We start from the raw sequence: 15924 nt of genomic DNA on the forward strand, positions 1-15924 counted from the left end.
GAAGTATTATTTTTCCATTTATTACACGCTTGTGTTATTCAAGAGACTAGCTATCTCTTTTTCGGATAGCTGGAAAATCTTTTTGTATCAATTATTGTTTTATAAATTCCTGACAATCCTTTGCGATTCTGTTTAGACGATTTTTGCTTCTTAACAAAAGTCCCTCGTATAACACTCAAGACAAAATTACCTGTAGTTGGAGATTGCGAAGGCGATTGCTGGGGTGAGCCCACCAAAGGTGATAAGGGCTCGTAGGGCGGCGGTGGAGGCGACGATGGGGATGGCGTGGGTGACGGTGGTGGTAACCTGAGAACGACATCCGGATCGAGGCCGAGGGCCTTTAGGGCCCTGCGAGGGTTTGCACGCACCCATGTTTCGAACAGATCGACCGGCCAATCCGTCTGCGTCGACGCGTCGATCAATCTCGCTGGCGGATTCCAACAAATGGCGTCCGGGGGATGGGACGAGCTCCTGGCGAGGACCCCACTGCCGCGGCTCGCCGCCGGGGTCGGTAGATTCGGATTACTTTGGGGTGAGCAGGCGAGCATCTGCAACGCTTGAATAGCGTTGCGCACCTGTCGATTCAATGTGTCATTTTAATCTCGCGGTTGAACTCTTCTCAAATGATGAATCCGTGGATATTTTGAATTTGCTCAAATAAAATTTTTTTTAAATGATAAATTTATCCTAAAAAATTTCTCTTAAAATTTATTTGGTTTATAAATAGCCCTGGTCTATATATCCTAGTATTTGACATAGTGAAAATGTATTAAATTTAACGCATTTTACATCCCAAATAGCCAAATCAAATTTTTGAGTTAATTTAACATCAGGTAAATATGTTAGGAAGTAACACAAACATTTCATAAAAAATTAACATGAAAAACGTAATACTGACATAATTTATAAGCAGTCATATTTCTTTATTAAAATCAACATTAATATGTTAAATTAACACATTCTATTCATTTATCTTAGAATTTATATTTTGAATAAAATACATTTTTTAATATTATTTCACTTACTCGTAAATTGTATTATTTTTATGCTAAAAAATATTGAATATTAATTTAACATTTGAATATTTAAAAAAAAATATTTAAATAACACAATTACATTATGTTAAATTAATATTCGGATATATTAAAAATTCAACGCAAAATTTTTTAACAAGGACTTGAATGGACCATCTCTAAAACAAATAAAAAATGTTTTTTTACTGTGTTCTGTACGATATTCTATCCCGTACGATATTTCATTTACCAATATTTTTTAACTGAAAATCTCTAAGTGTGTCGCGAAAATTATTGCAGAGAAAGTTAAAAAAGCAAAAAAATTTTAAAATATAATAAAAAAATATGTGAGACGCAATGTTTCAAAAATTATGAAAATTATCTAAATTATATTGTGTCTGTTCTCAGTTCACTTTTAACCAAGTGACTAAAATTTTATTTTTTATTTCTGAATGTCATGTTTCTAAAATGTGTGCACTTAATATACTTCAAGAAACTTGTTATTTAATATGCCGCAAATTGGAAAAGATCAAAACACGTTCTTTATATACATGTAAATGTTCTTTACATATATGTTCTTTATATATGTACAAAGTGTTGAACCACATCATCTATTACTTCAAAGTCACAAATTACTTTTTCTTAATGAAATATTAAAATTTAATTGTTAGTTCACAAGGTCAATATTTGTTAATTACACGTCATATAATTTTGGATATAATTGAATTACAGAGGCCAAGAAAGGAGGATTGAGAAGTACTAGTAGTTAAATGAATATAAAACAATTTGGCATAATGTCTCTGAGCCAGATTGAAACAAAGGATCCGTATAACTGACGTACCTCGCAACTGAGCGTAGCAACATCCTGGTGTAACGTGGAAAACTGATTATCGAGTCTCTCAACCGATCCTCGAATATGTTCCTCTACAGATTCTTGCGCGATTACTTGCGCCGCCCTTCCTCCTCGCAGCAAGACGCCCCTTGTACGTCTGCCTTCTCTATAATCCTCCCTGATATTTCAAACAAAGTTAATTTTATTCCTCATTATACGATCTAAAATATCAAGAATGCTCAGAGAGACGAGACGATATTGGATCATGGCGCGAAAATCTCAAAGTAAAGAATCCAGAAGTGGATTATATTTCACCACAAATTTCTCAACGATATAGGTATATCATCGTCTAAAGCCGGATCGAATGCGACTTTGGGATATTCTCAAGTTCTACGAGCGGAAAATCGTGTTATCCTACAATTGAAATTTTTTTTCTTTAAAAGGTAGCGACAAATTACGCCTTTTACAATCCGAGGTATTTTTTTTTACGCCTCAGCTTTAAAGCAAAAAAGGAATGTTATTTTTTTAGGACTAATAATTTATTGAAAATAGTCAATAAATAAAAAGAATTAAATATATATTTAAGTTATTATTTTTTCCGAAAAAACAGATTAATGCAAATAATATTTAGTTATAGATAAAGTGAAAAAGTAAAACAACTGGATTTTCACTTTTTTCCACTCTCTAAGTCTATCCATTATTTCAACCTTTTTACGTCGTTGAAATTTTTATCTTGCCATCGCGTTTACTTATCGTCCTTTCCTTTTTTTAGTTTTTTACTTTTCCTAAGAGGACATTTCCATAAGTAACTTCTATAATTTTTTTTTCAATATTAAGGTTTCTTTTTTTTGACAAGGGCTTACCTGAACTTGGCATGTCGTGGGCTCGAAGAGGTATGAAGCGGTGATTTGTTTGGGGGTGAGAGGGGAGAAGTTTCGCCCTCCTCGGCTAGGTTCTCGTCGTCCTCACTGATGGAGGGCAGTGTCAATGACGGGCCATTTACATCGGATTCCTGCTAAAATTTACACGACAAGAGCGATAATAAATTTCATCTGAGCAGAATCTCAATGATCTTTGTAGAATAATACACGTTCTTTTTATAAGTGTATATAGATATAAAATGTAATTTTTTATTACTCGTTATATATGTAAATTAAAATATTCATAAAATGAAGTATATACGGAGAGAATTTTTCCTTAGAATTTACTCTGAAAATATGACAGTCGAAGATATGACGACACTATATTTCGAAGAATTTTAATGTAAATCTCTTTTCATTCACATTCATCAATAAAACTACGATAAAGTATAAAATATGTTTGATCAATTTTACTGAAGTGTAATAGTAAAGTAAAAATCTTTAAAATATTGTATTGTACCACAACCATTTTCAGGGTAAATTAAAAAAAAATTCTCTTATATATATTATAATTAGACAATTCTTCTATATTTACAATTGAAAATTAATATCTTCTAAAATATTTAAGTATCATATTTCGGACTCTTTTTGATGATTCTCTAAATATAATTTCAATAATTAAAATGTTATTTAATTCCTTTAGTAATTCTACCTCTCCCTTCCTTTCCATTCTCTTCCTCCCTCCTTTCTCCCTTTCTCTCTCTCTCTCTCTCTCTCTCTCTCTCTCTCTCTCTCTCCCTTTCTCTCAGGGGAGAATATAGAGTTAATTACCTCTGCCTCGTAACCTTCACGCAAATTATACGTAAGATCGTGTTGTATATCATGCGCAAACTCTTGTTGATACTCGGGGTATAGTCGGAGGACCTCGACTAAGCCTTGCATGTGTATACACTTCAAATCGCAATATGTTAGCGCCTTTACGTCGCAGCTGGATTTTACTACATCAACCGAGCCAGATCCAGTTGTACCGCCGCCATTATTTCCGTGTTGCAAATGAACGTTTATGTCGCACCCCACTAAATCTCCCTTCCCTTAAAAGATACATCAGGGATGAGGTCTGTTCGCAAATTAATAATTTTATGCGTCTAGCTGCGTATCAATTTAAAGAAACCTTAACTGATCTAAGATTAACATGTTCAATGTAATATTTACTCAATGTAAAATATTTCGAGCTTAAGCATTTAGCCGTAATTTGTAATAAAATTAAATATTGACAAAAGAGAATTGCGAATAACAAAATCTGAGTATTAAATTATTACCTAAAATTGCTACCACCATATCATTTTGCACAACTTCCATTGATCCATTGCACAAATAATAGATGTACGATAGGGCATCGCCTTTGTGGACGAGAAATTCGCCGGGGGCGCAGAAATTATTTCTGATATGCAGTGAAAGTAGCTTTAAACATCCCTGTGAAGCAGCTTCAAATATCGGTAAACTTAAAATTTCTCGATGAAGATGCATTGAAACATCTCCTCGTAATTCCTCGGGAAATTGTTTGAGGGTCTACAGAAGAATTATTATGTATTGTGATGTACAACTATCGTAGTAATATTTTTTTCAATTTACTTTTTATGTATCGTTTTAATCTAACCGAACTTATCGATGTATATATTAATATAACACTTTAATTAAAAAGAAATCTGATGTCCTTTACCTCGTGCACGTCAATACCATGGTTCAGTGACCATATAGTCTGAAAGTAATCCTGCATTCGCTGCTTCAGTTCCTCCGGAATTTGATGTAAGATTAAAAAATCTTTGAGATCTCGCAACTTCGTCTGATACTGGGATCTTCTAGAGTACATTCTTTGAATAATTGCAGTAACATTGCCGAATACCACAGCGTGCATGAGAGCTGAAATGTAAAAACCTTGTGCACTATGCCCTGGTGGAGAGGAGTACATGAAATATAATCGATTTCACATTAAATCGCCATTAATATCAGGCAAAGGACAATGCTCGACTAATTCCCGACAAGCATATGAGCTCATGGTGAAACTTATAATAGCATTACAGCATATCAACATGATAAACTTCATAATACCTCACCAGGAAGTTTTACAGGCAACATGCAAATCTTATTTTTTACGATTAAATCAAAACTTACCCCCAATCAACATTGTGCAAATAGAGAAAAATTTCTCCGAGAAAGTATTTGCCGAAACATTTCCGAAACCTACGGAAGTTAGACTACTACAAGTAAAATATAATGCTGTTATGTAGCTCTCTGTGTGCGTGACGTTTTGCACTGATATTTTTAATTTCTCAGCCAAAGTATGTATCCAACCTAGAACATATTAACGGCAATTCCAGCGTTTTTTAGTTTAATATACGGTTTATCATCTGTTTTGTCTCATTCATTGAAGTGAAAGTTACTATTGTTCGCGTCGCTTGTTCAAAAACGTGTTCCTATTATAGATCCTACTCATTCCAACGAGCGCATTAAAGTGAGTAAGTATTACGGTAGGAGCATATTAAAGCATGTTGAAGCATGCGACGCGAGTAAACTTTATATAATCATACAATTTAATAAAAATACCGCCCGGTTGCGTACTCTCTAACACTTTTAGAATGAATTTCACTTTACAGAGTGAAAATTGAGTTACTCTTTTTCAAGACTGACTTAATTTTTTCTGTAGAGTGAGATTCCGTTCCAAAGAATTTATAGAGTAAATATTAACTTTTATATTTTTTGTTCATGTTTCTAGATTTATAATTTTATTTCCGTATTTTGTGTGGAATTTATTTTTTTTATATTTCTATTGAGAAGCGATTCTTATGATGAAACAGTTTCTCAATAACTATTGGATAACAATTCCCACAAATCTTATGCAAGAGCTCTCATATCGATAGGATATCGTTTCTATAGTTGCAGATCCGTTCGCGCAATTCTGCGACGGATATATAGACATGTTTTCTCAAGAAGTAGATAACATCGGATGATTTTTATAGATCACGAAGGCCGCAACTGTGCTCAGATTGTTTTTATATTAGGTAGAGAAAATACTTGTGTATTCTCGATAGATTGGCAATCTAGCTGTTCCCAAGTACACAGTGTTTCACATTTTCCATAAATATTTCATAACGTCCGTATTACAGAATGTGGCAACTTTCGATCATTAAATAATGCTGAACCCTTATAGAAATTTAATACTATTATAATATTGACCAATTAATTACCTATTTTCAATATTAAAAATACTGTAATAATAGTTTTAATATTACAAATAAGCGACTAATTTGCCAATACTAGTATTAATTTTTATTCTATTGGGGACTTACTAAGAGGGAGTCACTAATCACCGAGCGATTCCTATTCGTGCGAGTTTCTTTGAGCCTTTCGGTAATTATAAATTACACTACATTTTATTAGTGCCAATATTAATTATTTTTCTAGAAAGTTGAAAGTATGTTGGTGAATTTTTAGAGATTTTTTTAAAATTATTTTGAATAGATGAAAAAAAAAAACGAATGGATTCTAGTGCCCCCATTAGTATGGATGAGGCATCAAATTGTACCTAGTAGGATAAGGATTAAATTTCTACAAGGGAATTGGCTTCTCAAGAGACTTACCTAGATCCCAATCCTTATCATTTCGCAATCGCTCCTTTTCGGCGATTACATACCAAATGCAAGCCAACCAATGTGCCACCACAATGAAGAAGAGCATAAGCATCGTTAAAATTACCGCGCTGTACTGCGAATATCTGTCCATTTTTTGTAACAATCGTGCGAGTCTCAGTAATCTTGTGAGTTTCACTAAATGAATGTTACTATGTGCTGATTCCTACAACAGATATCGATAACAAATGTTTATTTAGTTCTGCATTTTTTAACGGTTCACATTAAGTTCTATACAGCATTTCGAGATATAGATATATGTTGTAGCAGTTTTAATATTGTATATTTTTTACTTCAAAATATTAATTTACTTATTCTATAAGAAAATTTTACTAATAGTTATTCAATTAAAAATAGCAACGTAAGAAGATTTTTTCCTGATAACATTTAATGATTAATTTTGATATAATCTATCGATTTTCTATTACACTTTGGGGAAATTAATTAGCTTAGCTACCCTCTTCATTAGATTGATGCCTAACGGAAATTACTACCGCAAAACTGATATTAAAACGCGAAAACACACCCAAGTACCGTTCTATATAGATTTCTCCATCCTAATTCGAAATCCTTATACCAGACTTCTATGTTGCTCCAATATTTCATTTTTGTTTAAATTTAATTTCCATATTATAGAAAAACAAGAATTTGTTTCTTAGATTGGATTAAAAGTTAAAAATTGTCATAGAGAGTTGAATCCGATGTCTTGAAGATTGCAAGATGAGATCTCGCAAATTCAATATTTTGAAAAAAAGAGCTTATCGTAAAAGCTAGCTTTTGTAAGAAAGTAAATAAGTTAACTCATAAAGCTATTTGTAAGCGGATGAAAGATACTTACCTCGCCGCCGTAAACGTCTGAGGCATAGAGAAAATCAAATGGCAATGCCGCTACGAGATCAACAAAAAACCAGCCTTTCACGTAATTCACAGCGATGCTTCTGCTATTGCTGACGACTTCGCCCTTTCTACTCACGTACGTTGTTCTGAAGTTCAAAACGATATCTGGGGAGGAATAACAGAGTATACATACATTCGCAATGCGCATGAAACGATCATGATCTTTCGCACGTACGAGATATCTCGATTTCAACACAAAATCTCAAACATTTTAATATACGTTTAACAAGAATGAGTTTTAAAATAAGCTCTTTAAGCGTTTTATAATTAAATAGATTTTATATATCAACAATTTAACTATTAATTGTAAAATATTGTCAATCTTGCTGAATAAATCACAATTACGACGCTCTCAAATGGCCCATTGGTTTGTGTGAACTGTTTTTAATTAATCTTTTTTTATGATGAAATGTCAATTGGTACGATTTCGTCAAACGGGAAACATCGTTTTCAGCCCGGGGCGTGACAATAATAGTGATTGCGAGCGAATGTAAATGTCAAGTTTGCATGTGCATCGCCTGACTACACGAAGAGGAGAAACTGGCTTTCCTGCTTGTTGTCCTGCCGAGTTTCTATTCCTGCTATCAAGCAGCTGAGCGAAACTTTGGCTTTGTACAATGAATGCCTTTTAATCCCGTTTGCAAATTGGATTTTAGCCGCGAAATTGACGTTCCACGTTCACTTACCGTAGAAGTAACTTCGTTTAAAAGTCGCAGATAGTCGATATTTTACATATCATGTATCACACATGAAATATCGCTATTCGTTAATTCTACATTAATCGTAATACGATAAATTTATTAAAGAATCTGTCACTATATATATATTGTAAAATATTTTGCGATAAACTCGCGCGCACACCGTGAAAGAAAATGAAAGATATGTTCCAATTTATAATGCGGACGTCTTTTAATATGTATTTTATCTACCTCGTTCAACTTCATGACAGCGCAATTTCGTTCGACAGTTAAAATCGATGTTAAATTGGTGAATATATATATATATATATATATATATTGAAAATGGTTGTTGTTTATTTACCGAAGTACGCGCACGATATTATATGTAGTATTCTATGAAAATGCCTGCGTCAGAATTAGCCTGCAGCCTCAATATCGCAAATAATTAAAAAAAAAAAAAAATTAAATCAAAGGATCAACATTATAATGAACGCTTGCCATCAAATGAGCTAAAGATTTTCTAAAGGCAAAACCGCTTTTTTCATTATCGTTAAATCCCCCGGTAATAGAACTCGTTTCCCTATCGGATAACTTTCTTACGAAAAGTTCAAGCGTTGTTTTGTTTGCTCGATTATAACGGATTTAAACGCGTCGCTTTTCCGTCGTTTCTGAACATCAGCTAATTAGAAGGTTCCTACATTTTGTAAAGATATTTACAGAAAAATATTCTACTGCCTCTATTTTATTTCCTGAAAGAAGCTGCTGTGCGACGGCTTCGAATCGAAAGTCACTCATTATTGCGCGACATACATATAGAGGAGAAAAGAAGGTGGCTGATCGTTTCTCTTGGTTTCGGTCTAACGAGCTCCACGTGTTGCCAATTGAACGACGAATGGACTTTTCCTATTTCCTTCGCAGAAACATTATTCCAAAAGGGCAGGAGTAATCGATTTCTACTACGGTGTAGCGATTAGATCTTGATTTATTTTCTTACTTAGAAATAGTGCGTACACTTACGTGATTATATGTAGCGTAATGTTTAATGGTCCAATATAATTTATTGATGTTAAATTAAGAGCGATATCGAAAATGGTAGGCTAATTAATCTCGTTTATCGGAATTAATAAAAGCATTAGAATCGTACTTTTTTGTTTTTTTTTTAAATTATAGATTTAAATTATAGATTATTCATTTACCTGGAATAATTCCCTCCAGGAGGATTACGGTTCAGACGAGAATCTCATTAATGGGATGAAGGGATAAAGAGAGGTCTAAAGGGCAAGAGGTCGAAAATTGGAGATAGGATATACTCACCGATAATGAAGAGCACTTCGACGACAACGTCACTGACCATAGTAGGCCTGTCGGTGTTGATGAAGCTCGCGTTATAGGGAACGATTATTGCCACGTAAAAGGTCGCGATGAGAATCAACCAGTCCCAGCAGGATTTAAAACCACCGTAATGGCTAAGAATAAATTGCGACTTTTTGACGGTTGTCGTTTTGTATTCCGGTAAAGGCGGCGCGGTTGAATGCAGAAGCGTCTAGAATAATACGCAATGTAAAAGGCAGAGCTTTCGCCCTGAGTGTTACCAAATTTCTCGGCGGTCGAATAAGAATATATTTATTGTAAAGCCTCTCTTCGCGGTGTTAATTTCTAAAGAAGATTTTACCCAATAAAGTATTTTCATTAGTCCCAAATGTAAACTAATTCGCAAAATAACATTCATAAAAATTAAATTGAAGCTAATTTAATCCGAGAAATAAATTTCTCATACTGGCACATATCTCTGGAAATTTGAATATTATTTTAATCTTATTTGCGAATAAATACAATAATCGTTAAATTTCAGCATAACGAACAACATATTATTATGGATAAGTTCTCATTATTTTATCAATTATCGTCCTACAATAATTTAACCTTTATTTCTCTATAAAAAAAGACAGTAAGTTTGAAGGAAATAAATAAACGTACATTGTTTAGCTTAATTTTGTGCTTATTGTCCTGCTTGTAATGGCCCGACAGTTGATAAAGGACGGCGCGACTTCTTCTCCTACCGTAATTGGAAGGCGGAGCCTCAGGGTCGATATTGCCATTCGAGTCTGGAATTGTAAATTGCGCTATTATTGGACCAGAAGAAAGAGATTACGTACGATTGCATAGAAATATTTAAGTTTTAAAAAACAAAAATCACGCAAGAAGCATTAATTAGAAGAAATGCAAGTAGAAACACACACACAGCATACACGCGCACGCACACACGTCCCATAAAATGTACATATATATGTATCTACATATATATGTGTACCTACATATATATGTATAAATATAATATAGAATAAATAAATAAAAAATATATATATGTGTATATAACAAAAGAATTTCGCGATAAAAATAATTTTCTTCTCTTAAACAGTATTATTTTGCAATAATTGTAACTACTTTCTAAATCTTATGGAGCGAAATCTCATTCGAAGAGACTGAAAATTTCGCCTGTCTTGGCAAAAGAATGAAAATACGGTCACTCGAACAAGAGTGGATGTATTTTCAGTTTCTTCGAGTGAGGTTTCACTCCACGAGATTTAGAAAGTATGTAAGATAATAAAAAATCGGTATGTACATTTTCAAAAATAAATACAATATTTGCATAACAACAATAAATAAAGTTCTTCTTGCATAACAGTAAAAATTCTAATTGCTTTGGTGAATTGCTTTGTGTTCAGTGAATATCTTGCGTAAAGTTTGTAACCGACTAATCCGATATAATTAATGCCGCGACTGATTAAAATTCAAACGAGCATATTTATTGACATTAATACTGTACGTTAATCCGAACAAAAAAAAAAAATATATTTTATTATCATTTATCATTAAGAAACACAGAGATTGGTGTGATTAGCAGATTGGATTTTTTTTTCTCAAACAGCGAACAATTCGGTTACCAACCCCGACATTACGACAGTGATTCGTGCAGCGTGTTGCGTGTCGCGCGGTGCTCGAAATGTGACTCGTTAAACGCGCTGAGTGAGAGAAAGACGTAAAAGGGCCAATTCCTACCCATCCTGCGATGCGAAACTCGTAAACTCCGAATTCAAGTTGTATTTTTGGCATGGCGCCGTGAGAGAACGCATCATTCCTCATTAAAATCGATCCACTTGCGCGTATTTAGCAGCGAAGCATGGTTAGAACTCACCACTATCGTGCAACTCACAGAGCTGAAGATTCTTCGTGTGCGTGATGTCTTTGTGCGAGGCCAGGAACAGTACGACGTCGCCCTTCTCGTTTTTTATCGGAACAATGTCGAGTAGGCAATCGAATGGACTTCCTGCACAAATCAAACGAGACCGTTTACCGAAAATAAGTGAAAAACTAAAGTAATATCATTGATCAATCAATTTATCAATTTTGGAAATGGCCTGCGTCATCTAAGAAACGATAAATTACTCGTCACTGAACACTTCGCTTCGATAATGACTTACGTGATATTTGCGTCAGCTCCACTGCAAACGTACGCGCGTGCAAAAAAGAATGTGACGTGAGCGATGGATTACGTCAAGTTTTTTCTAGCGAGATATTTTTCAAAAAATTGCGAAACGTGTTGTAAAGGTACAAAGTAGTACAATGAAAAGAAAAATACATTGGTCGCCGCGTAAACCTGCATTTATGAAAATATATTGTGGTTACACAATGAAAGATAAGATGACGTTTTATTAGATGCCTCCTGATGGAATTGCCGCGAATGCACGTCGGTGTGGCCTACAAAAGGAATATCACGCCGGGTATATACAGGTGGGAAATTCTGTCACCGGCACGTTCCTCCCTATCTCCTTTATAAGACATCTCTCTCACATTCAAAACTAATTTTTTTTTTCAGTCTGAATGAAATCTTAGTACTTAAACAATTATTATATTTCTCTCATATTCAAAATTGCTTTTTTTTTTTTGGTCTGAGCGGGATTTTAATGTTTTTAATTAATTATTTAAGCATTAAGATCCCGATAAAGCTTTTTCTTTACTTATAATTAGTGGTAGAGTTGGGTTGAAATCAATATCGTATTTTTAACTTAAAGCTGTGTACAGAATATATTCGTTAAAAATAAACAAAATTTAAATTTAAAAGTTTTAAAGCTTAAAAATCTCTACTTTCGAAGGGTCACTATGTTTCTCGAGTTTCTATTTGTGATAATTTTTACATATAAAAAGCTATACAAAGCTGGACAAAGTAAACAAATTTTCTTGTAAGCTTATCTTATGTGCCTACAAAAATTTGTAAAAATTTTTCAACTTTCTAACGTGAAAGCATATAAAGTGTTTTCTACAAAATTTTTTTTCAAATGCTTCTAAATTTGTTGTTACTGAGTTATCCGGATTAAATAGCAGGAGCATTTTTTATTTTGTCATAACTCCGTTATAAAAATTATTATATCGTAAGAAAACATACATTACTTTCCTAAAGAAAACGTTTACAAGCAAAGTAATGTGTGTTTTCTTGTTATATAATAATCTTTATGATAAATTTCTTTTACAAGAAAAGTAACGTCATAATTTTAACTCAAATTTATATATATATATTTTATTTTTTTTAAATTAGTAATTATAAGTACTCAATACAACTTTGTGTTTTTTAAATTACAAGATGATAATTTTTAACGGAGTTATAAACTATTAAAGTCAAAAATATTCCTTTTATTTTATCAGAATAATTAATAATAAAAAGTCTTAAAAACATTTTAAAAAATGATTTTGTGGAAAAGACTTCACGTTATAGAAAGTCAAATATTTTCGCAAATTTTGTTTAGGCAGGTAACAGATCTATAAAGTGAATAGAAAATGTCCTATTTTGTCAAGCTCATAAATTTTTATATGTAAAAATAATAAAACTCACTAAAATTTAAAAAATATAGTGACTCTTTAAAAGTACAGATTTTAAGCTTCTAAAAAACTTTCTAAAATTTAAATTTCGCTTATTTTTAATGAATATATATAATTTGAGCTAAAAATGCAACATTACTTTTCTTCCCATTTTATAAATTAGGTTACCTTGTGTGTATTTATTATAGAAATTGAGTATATAAAAAGTTTAAGTACTTTATACTATCTTTTTTTTTATATTACCTATATTTTATCATTTATTCAAAGGAAGATATAAAAAAGGCTTTTGACCCAAAAAATGTAACTAAAAGGAATACATATTTTTTTAACTTCTATTTCTAACTTCTATTTTAGGTAGATCAACCTAACAAAAACCACAACCTAACAATCAACCTAACAAAAAATTCATGAGATTTAGGGAACACCTTGAAAATTGTGCAAAGACATGATTTTATATTATTTATAAAACATTCTATATTTATAGAAAATTGGATAATGTATTACATACTACAAAACACATTTGAGTGAGATTTTTCTAGAAGAGGGGAAGATCTGTTTTGTAATAACAAATGAAATCCTCAATCTTATCGAAAAATGTATGTACCCACACAAAATGTTCGTCACTCTTTACCTTCAATGTCGACGTTTCGTAAATCATGTAAGTATATGATATTAAATCGTATGTGTGTAAGTGTGAGATCGATAAAATAGTAACTACGTACATACATTATGTAATATTATGCATGTATGTAATATATATGTAATATTATGTATTTTATGTACGTTTTTTATGTATCCATCTGAATTTCTATAAATACACAATGTTCTTGCTCAACTTTCAAGATACTCCTTAAATTTTACGAATTTTTTAATAGACTTATCGTATTCAAAAGATTAAAACTTAAAAAAGCGCTATTCCTTTTACTTACACCTTTTTGAATCCAAATCGGTCCATTTTTAACATCCTTCTTTCATACTAGTTTTTCTACTCAATTTTTATAACAAACACATATAAAGTAACGTATATAGTAACTTATAAGTAATTCATAAGTAACTTTCCCAACACTGCTTAGTTGAGTATTCACGTGTAGTCTAATTTATTATTTATTTTTTTTCATTTCCGATATCTCGTTTTTTTTTGTCTTTATGTAATGCATACACGTTGTTATACGACGGCAAATAATAATTTGATTTTTTTATAAGAAGACGTAACAAAAGTAATCACTTGTCTTCCCAGGGTGTCTTCACATTGATCTTACAAGTTCGCGAACCGATAATTGACTTTGCAATCGCGCGGCCAATAACAAAACTTAGTTGAACTACATCAGAAAAATAAATTCTAGGTCAAGATGCAGCACGACAAATATATTGTGGGAGGCCTCTCGATTAACTTTATCGTAGATTGATTTTCTCCGTTGCGCGAAGAAAAAACAAAGAATGTCCGTCGGAGGAGCAGGCACAAGATTACTTCATTTGGTATTTTGCATAGCAAGTTTCTTTAGAAAATATCATGTTCCTTAATGTTGCCTCGAAAAATGGAAATCGATAATGACTCTACATTGCGTGGGGATTCTCTTCCCTGTTCTCCATTTCTCCATTTCTTTTTTAAATATAGATATATGTATCATTAAAGATTCCATATTTTTTGCCATGATACATTACGTTATTATGTGAAACCGATATTACTTAACGGTTTTTTTTTTAGTAATCTTTTATCTTTAATTTTTCCATATTTTCTAAAAACTGAAAAATTAAATATAATAAAATTCTAACAATAAAATGTACAATTTTAAATAAGGAAAATTAAGCAATAAGAGTCGAGCTGTAGTAATTTTCTCGAAATATCAGGAATTGAAGATACGCATCGTAAAATATACATAATCTCTAGTGATGAAAAGGAAGGTAACCTTTTATGACATTGGTGTAATATTCATAGCGTAATCGCTCATAGTTCAGAAACATTCCGTCATTTAATATCTCGAGGAACTCACCGTTCTTCTTATAGAAAACAACTTCCATCTTCAATTCCGTCTTGCTCTCGAGACTCTTGTCGATCATGGCCTTTTCCTCTTCCTTCGTTTCCGGCCCGTAGAGAAATTTGCAAGCGCAACCCTTCTGCATGATTTGCGCTCGCGCAAATCCTGTCAACTCGCAGAATCCATCGGAGCAATAGACGATCGGATAGATCGTCGGAACCTGCGCATTTCCCAGTACAAAGTTGCTGTCTGCGAACAGAAATAGAACGTGTATATCATAGATTGATCGCGATTGATAACGGTAAAAGCTTTGAGGACGTAAAAGTTATTTGCTAAAATTGTATTACACAAAATTCTCTCTTTAACGTCAACGTCGAATCGAGGAAAAAAAAGTCATGTAAAGTGCCGGTCCTCTTCATCCGATTTTATATATATTTTTTTTTCGTAATTAACTTCCTCTTTTATAATTCTCTTTATCATCCATGTATTTGCCCACGTACACATGCAATTTCACGCAATGCGAAAACCCTAAAAATCTGACATTTTCATCAAACGCCCCAAAGAAGAAGATAGTTTCCCCCTGGGAATATATTTTTAGCTGATAATCCTCTTTTACGGTTCAACCTCCCTCATTATTCGTGTTAATTCCTATTTTCCGCGTCGCATGAAGGGTGGCTATAATCATCAAACAATATGGCTATCGTTTCCGGATACTTCCTTACGATCGGAAGCTCACACGGGACAAAGGAAAGTATACAGGGTGCATGTCCTACACTGATTAAAGCATTCGTGCACGTGTTAATGCTCTTAAGCTAATCGTTAACTCGAAAGAGAAAGACGCATACGTAGATACATATATATGAAATTTTTCGTTTGGAAAAGTCACGCCGTTGTTTTCACACTTCGGAGTCTCCCTGAGTCCTGACACTCGTAGATGCAGCAATTTCCATTCACACGTTCACGCGAAACGACCTTGTTTTACCAACAAAATTCATGCTCGAGAAAACGCGCGCGTTTGCAAAACAATATCGCTCGTCGTATTAATTTAAATGCACCTCACGAGTTATGCGTTTTCCGCTTCTGAGAATTCGCATTGGTGTATAAT

The 15924-nt window shown here is 33.1% G+C and overlaps 1 protein-coding gene across 3 annotated transcripts in view; it reads right to left on the reverse strand.

Annotated features, from left to right (window-relative positions):
- LOC108747111 (potassium voltage-gated channel subfamily H member 8) overlaps positions 1-15924 on the reverse strand; it is a 31120-nt gene that overhangs the window by 4500 nt on the left and 10696 nt on the right. Inside the window, exons 2-14 of one of the 3 annotated variants that reach the window (XM_018484381.1) lie at positions 14835-15068; positions 11165-11296; positions 9946-10073; positions 9283-9511; positions 7230-7393; positions 6344-6557; positions 4878-5057; positions 4426-4625; positions 4025-4274; positions 3537-3796; positions 2709-2860; positions 1855-2023; positions 191-575 (exon numbers count right to left, since the gene is read on the reverse strand). In XM_018484381.1, the coding sequence (XP_018339883.1) occupies positions 191-575; positions 1855-2023; positions 2709-2860; positions 3537-3796; positions 4025-4274; positions 4426-4625; positions 4878-5057; positions 6344-6557; positions 7230-7393; positions 9283-9511; positions 9946-10073; positions 11165-11296; positions 14835-15068 (2697 nt within the window). The remainder of the gene's footprint in view (positions 1-190; positions 576-1854; positions 2024-2708; positions 2861-3536; positions 3797-4024; positions 4275-4425; positions 4626-4877; positions 5058-6343; positions 6558-7229; positions 7394-9282; positions 9512-9945; positions 10074-11164; positions 11297-14834; positions 15069-15924) is intronic. The other 2 variants (XM_018484380.1, XM_018484379.1) reach the window with 2 other exon arrangements.

The sequence above is a fragment of the Trachymyrmex septentrionalis genome, unplaced genomic scaffold (assembly GCF_001594115.1).
Source record: "Trachymyrmex septentrionalis isolate Tsep2-gDNA-1 unplaced genomic scaffold, Tsep1.0 scaffold191, whole genome shotgun sequence".
NCBI classification, from domain to species: Eukaryota; Metazoa; Arthropoda; class Insecta; order Hymenoptera; family Formicidae; genus Trachymyrmex; species Trachymyrmex septentrionalis.